Source organism: Cryptomeria japonica, chromosome 11 (assembly GCF_030272615.1).
Source record: "Cryptomeria japonica chromosome 11, Sugi_1.0, whole genome shotgun sequence".
In the NCBI taxonomy this organism is placed as follows: Eukaryota; Viridiplantae; Streptophyta; class Pinopsida; order Cupressales; family Cupressaceae; genus Cryptomeria; species Cryptomeria japonica.
In genome coordinates this window covers 283,403,989-283,409,727 of record NC_081415.1, presented here as the reverse complement: position 1 = coordinate 283,409,727, position 5,739 = coordinate 283,403,989, and the positions used below count along the sequence as shown (strand labels likewise).

The 5,739-nt window shown below is 34.9% G+C and overlaps 1 protein-coding gene across 1 annotated transcript; it reads right to left on the bottom strand.

Annotated features, from left to right (window-relative positions):
* Window positions 1-1,253: 1,253 nt before the first annotated feature.
* Window positions 1,254-3,332, bottom strand: LOC131051696 (chlorophyllase-2). The gene is made up of 2 exons (XM_057986301.2): window positions 3,059-3,332; window positions 1,254-2,102 (listed from the first exon to the last, which is right to left on the bottom strand). Exons 1-2 carry the CDS (start codon window positions 3,272-3,274, stop codon window positions 1,422-1,424), a joined length of 897 nt encoding a protein of 298 aa, XP_057842284.2. The 5' UTR covers window positions 3,275-3,332; the 3' UTR covers window positions 1,254-1,421.
* Between the last annotated feature and the right edge of the window lie 2,407 nt (window positions 3,333-5,739).

Genomic DNA, 5,739 nt, shown 5'->3' with positions numbered 1-5,739 from the left:
TGAATATCAAGGCATAATATTAAATCACATAAAGGTGGACCAAGTTGACCCTTAATGACTAGTGAAATAGGTAGGAATAAAATGGTTTTTGAATTTGAATATTTAAACTTTAGGGGTCATTTCCATATGGTGCAAGATCAAACTTGCATGTCAAGGCATTGACTCGTGATAGTGAGGCATGAATTTAAAGATGGGTAATTGATCCACAATAGTGAATGCAAGCATTAGTGCGATTATAAATGACTTGAATTGGTGAATGCAAAAGAATATCTACAATTAGGGATTAGATTAGGTCAAATGCATGGAAGTATACGTAAACAAGAATGGGTGAAGGATCAAAGAATGAACGAAATTGCGCAAGACTGCTCCATTCAAGTTGATGTTTAATTGTATTTTTTTCACACCAAAATGGGCCCCAAAATAAATGGGAATTGGCAATGGACATAGAAATTTCACTTTTATAAAATCAAACACCAACCTATATTTAAGTGAGTAGTTAAAATCAATGACGGATAAATGAAAATGCTATTTTTGAAACTTAAATGTAATCTACATAGGTGTACTAAGCTCTTGCAAAGATGACCAAAAATATTGTTGTTGTAACACAAAATTGATTGTTGATGTCAAAAAACTAATACATTGATATGCTCATTATCTCAAAACCATACCAAACTAAAAATATTGATCCTACAATAATCCCAAGTGAGTCAAACTTGATCCTACAATAATCCCAAGTGAGTCAAAGCTGATCCTAGAACACAATATTGACCTCTCAGGTTCAGATATTGATAAGTTTGCTGATTTTTGTAACCTAGTTAGCTAGAACATTTTGTTTGATGATGTGTAAGTTCTAGTATTATTAAAAAAAACCCCAGGGAAGCTAATGAATCAACATGGGTCAAGTTATCGTTAATTAACTTTCTTGATAGACTAAATTTATAACCCTGAAAAATTATCAAAGACATGAAACTCAGGGATGTGATCTGCAAAAGTGCTAATTTAGATGCAAACAAGTCTTTTTAGTACTACAAATCTAAATGTTATAGAATGAATGCTTATTGTAATGTAGATATTCCATGTTGTGATGGATCAAGTTATCCACAATTATGCTATTTTAGATAGACTAAATTTATAGCCTTGGAAATCGATCTAAGACATGAAACTCAAGCATGTGATTTCCCATATGCTAATTTAGATGCAAATGAGTTCTTTTTAATACTTCAAATTAAAAATTGACTAGTAGAAAAGAGAAGAGAACAACAATTTTAAAATTTTATTTTTTAAATTTAATTAGATAGGAAACAAAGCTTTCTCTGACCTTTTAACTTTATATAGCCCATTAATGACCATATATCTAGACTTAAAATCAGCCTCAATCTTTTAATTAAAACAACATGACTATAATTTTTTTTTAGCAACCATTAAACGACAACTGATTGCAAAAGATGACACTCGGGGGTATCCACCTTGATAGGTATGAGCGAGGGATTCGCCAGCAGTTCGTCCAAAACCTCGGCTTCCTTCTTTAGCCACGCATTCAGAAAAGCCACAATAATTCCCCCGCCGAACCTCCGCATGGGCTCCCTCTCTGTTCCGTTCTTACACATACAATACGATGTCGTCCCCCTCACTCCGCCCGTCTTATCATCCAAAAAGTCCATGTGCCCGTACTCCACCGCTACGAAATGATAAGCCGGAGTGCAGCACTCCCTGAAAAATTCCACGTGGTTCATGCCGGCCGGAGCGCAGGGAGGAAATAAAGGGTTCCTTTTCACCGGCCCCAAACCAGACCCAATAACAAGCGTCGGAATATTTACTGAAAGCGAATGATCCTTTTGCGTTAAAATCAGCGGCACCGTTCCATCGACAGGATCGATTCCCAGGAGTGCCGCAAAGGGCAACGATGGAGGGATCGTGCTTCGACCTAGCGCCACTCCGAAAGCTACTTTGCCGCCGCGGCTGTGACCGGCAATGGCGACCTTTTTGAAATCCGGCTGCACATTTTCCGGCAGGTGCTCAGAAAGCTCTGCACGGAGCCACTCCGTTATGGCCACGGCATCATCTATCTCTCCACTGGCGTTTGCACCGGCTACAGTGTACATCTGCATAAAATAAAGTTGTCAGAGAGACATTTTACTCTGCAGTGGAAAGTTTAAAATGATATTTACCCTCTGTTACAAATAGAGGTGAAAATGTGAAATTTATAGGAAGATATTTCAACTGCAATTTTTTTCAAAAGTTGTCAGAGAGACATTTTACTCTGCAGTGGAAAGTTTAAAATGATATTTACCCTCTGTTACAAATAGAGGTGAAAATGTGAAATTTATAGGAAGATATTTCAACTGCAATTTTTTTCAAGAGTTCAATCAAGAAGATAGAAAGTTAAAATAGAATTAAAATCTATCGTGAAAATTAATAATAATAAATTATCATTAAAATAGCAAAATGTCTGGATATTTTAAGTAACAAAATGTCTGAATCAAACTATTCTTTAAATAGTAAAATGTCTGAATCAAATTATTCTTTAAACAATAAAATGTCTGAATCAACCATTCTTTACGATTAACAGCAGGGATCGTGGATTATTATGATCTAAAACTTTAAAACAGTAAAATATCTGTGTTCTTTAAACAAGAAATTAAAATGTCTGAATCAATTGTTGTCGAAATACTGAAAATATATGATCCTGATGATAAAAAATTGTTACAGTCAGATCCAAAATGTCTAAATCAACTATTATTTACGATTAAGAGCATGGATCATAGAGTATTATGATCTAAAATTTTAAAATAGTAAAATATCTGTATTCAAGTAACAAAATGTCTGAATCAATTGTTCTTTTATTATTAAGAACATTCGATCATAAAATATGATCCTAATGTTTAAACATGTTACAGTCAAATCCAAAAATTGATACACGTTAATATTCTTTACTATCTCTAACCATTATTTAGAGTATGCTTATTTTCGACAATATTAAAATTCCGTTATCGTTTCCCATTCAAAACTGTACAGATTTCAAATATGTTAAAACAGTCTATGCACAATAGTATATCACCTGAGGAGCTATTGTGATGTATCCATGGGAAGCAATGTGTTGCAGAAGTTGAGTGTAGAAGCTATTGACGAGGAGGTAGCCGTGGAGGAAGAGGAGGACAGGGTAGTCTCCTTGTACAGAAGGCACAACCAGCATTAGAGGCTTGGCACTGCCTTGTGATATTGTTAGGGTTTGAGTGGGCAGAGGGCCAAGCTTGAACACATCTTCCACCCGCATTGCACTGTAGTTGACGATACAGGCGTGGAGGGATGGTTGTACATGTTCACATGCTTCTATTTATTACCAAAATGTTGGATTCTGACAACAATATGAAGTGAATCTCATCTTATCTTACCTTATCCCCAAAAAATTACATTTCCTTAAAAGAAAAATTATTATTTCCTTAAGAAAAAATTAAAAGTTTGATGATAGTTTTTGTGTGAAAGATGTTATATAAAGAAGGAAGCTAAAGACACTTTAACAATCTCAAGAAAGATTGTTAAAATAGGAAGGAAGCTAGAGATGGTCCTCTGCAAAGGAAGGTAATCTAGTTGAGACAAGTTCAAGTATGTTAGTATTGTTGATGAAGTCTTATCTTTTTATAATAGTAATACAGATGAACACCTTTGAGTCTGCAAGTCAATTCTAATAAAGAATTTAAGAGCTAATTCTTTATATATAGAGACAAATAATGAATAAATGCTTCCATGTTGTCTGAGAAAACATTCAAACAAACAACCAAATTTTGTATTGCATTTTACTTAATAGAAAATAAAAATTCATTCCAAAAATCATGGTGAAGCTACTCATCTCATTCTCACAACCCCTTCATACCTCCTCCTCCCTAAAAAATATAGATTCTTATCTTCATATATAAATAAGAAAACTAACATCCCTCACATAACACCACAACCCCACTATCTAACAACAGTCTAAAAGACGCAAAACAAAAATAGCTCAAATTAGAAAATCACAAATTGCAACACAAATTGTCATAGAGAAAGGTTAGTCAATGGAATATTTTGTTGCTTTATCTTTCCCATCTTGAAAACTTTGACCCTATAGGTTTAGAAGAGTTTGAATTGGATAACTTCAAGAGATTACTATTATAAAAAACCATTCTTTTGACTTGAAGAATCAATCCATTGTATTGCCTTCCACCAAATTAGATATTTTTGTAAATTATCATGACATTATTTCTTATTTTTCTTCCAGCCTTTGTTGAAATCCAAGAACACAAGGCGGGGGGGGGGGGGGGGGTGGGAGAGGTGAATCAATGTTCTACTAGTATGATCTATTTTAACCTTATTAAAACATGCATACACCAACTAGTATACCGGTACATATAGAATTGAAAGAAGTAAAGCAACCAATAAGCCAATCACATAAATGAATACCATAACTCACATAATTATACATAAAAAACCTCAAAGAGGAAAAACCACGGTGGGATTTGTGACTCACATTATCAATTCACTGACCATATGAAGAGATATTACAAAATAAAAGGGGTTGCACTTCCAGGAAGGCTCATAGCCTAGAGCACATTGCTCAATCACAAAAGGAGCCTCACTGACTACATATAAATCTAGACAATAGTTCGGAGAAATGAGTTAACTGCTAAGATAACATCTTTCTATGCTTGAATACAGTTCCGGTTAAGCTCTGTCTGTTCCAGTCTGAAACCCTTACCAGAATACCCCTTTACAATAATATCCTCTTAATGCATAATCTCTCTCATATATTTCGCATCTGCTATCCATCCATATTCTCATCCTTGTCATCATCTTCATATATCAAAATAATCTAATCCAACTGATCTATATACCCTATACAATTTATCATGCCTTATGTCGGCTTACAAAGATAATTACAATATCAATATACATGTCAGCTAGATAACATAAATATATAAACATAAAAAACAATCATCGATGCCGGATCCAAAAGATGTTGGCTTGCATTGCCAATAACCAAAGAATTCCTTTCATCATGTCAGTACCGGTGCCGGTGAAGTGCTTGTCGGTACACAACTGACCCAAAATATAAAGCTAAAATAGCTTGCCATGTTGCCATCAATTACAACATAGTGAAACCAACCAATTGAGTGTCAATTGTCAACAATCTCCCCCTTTGGCATTGCTGGCAACCCTCATGTGAAAAATGATCATGGTTTCATCTGTCGGTTTCATCCTGCCTGCTCCCCCTGAGATGAATATTCATCAGTAAAAAATACTTCATACTCCCCCTAATGTATACAACTCCTTTTTCTCTTTCACATATATATCACTCCCCCTTTGACATCAATGCCATCAAAATTTCCAAAAAGAATGCCAAAGATCCAAAACCGGGACAAAGAATGAAAGATATTATACAATGAATATACCTAAAATATGTTACCGAAGATTAATATATTTGAAAATATCTGGGTATGCCTTCTCCAAAATCTCAAGATAAGTATCCCAACCAGATTTGAAAGTGTTGGAAATAGATACAAGTCCATTTAGCATATGGGCAAAGGACTTTCTCATTTAGCTCTGTCGGTGTGGGCTTGCCAACCATATCTATACACTCCTTCTTATGTACACTGAGTGAATCCAATCGGGGACTCACCAAACTTCTCAAACTTCTTTTTTTATTTATTTAAGAGGTAAACGCTTTTGACCTGGAGCTATGAAACAGTGAGGCCACAAACGGGGGAC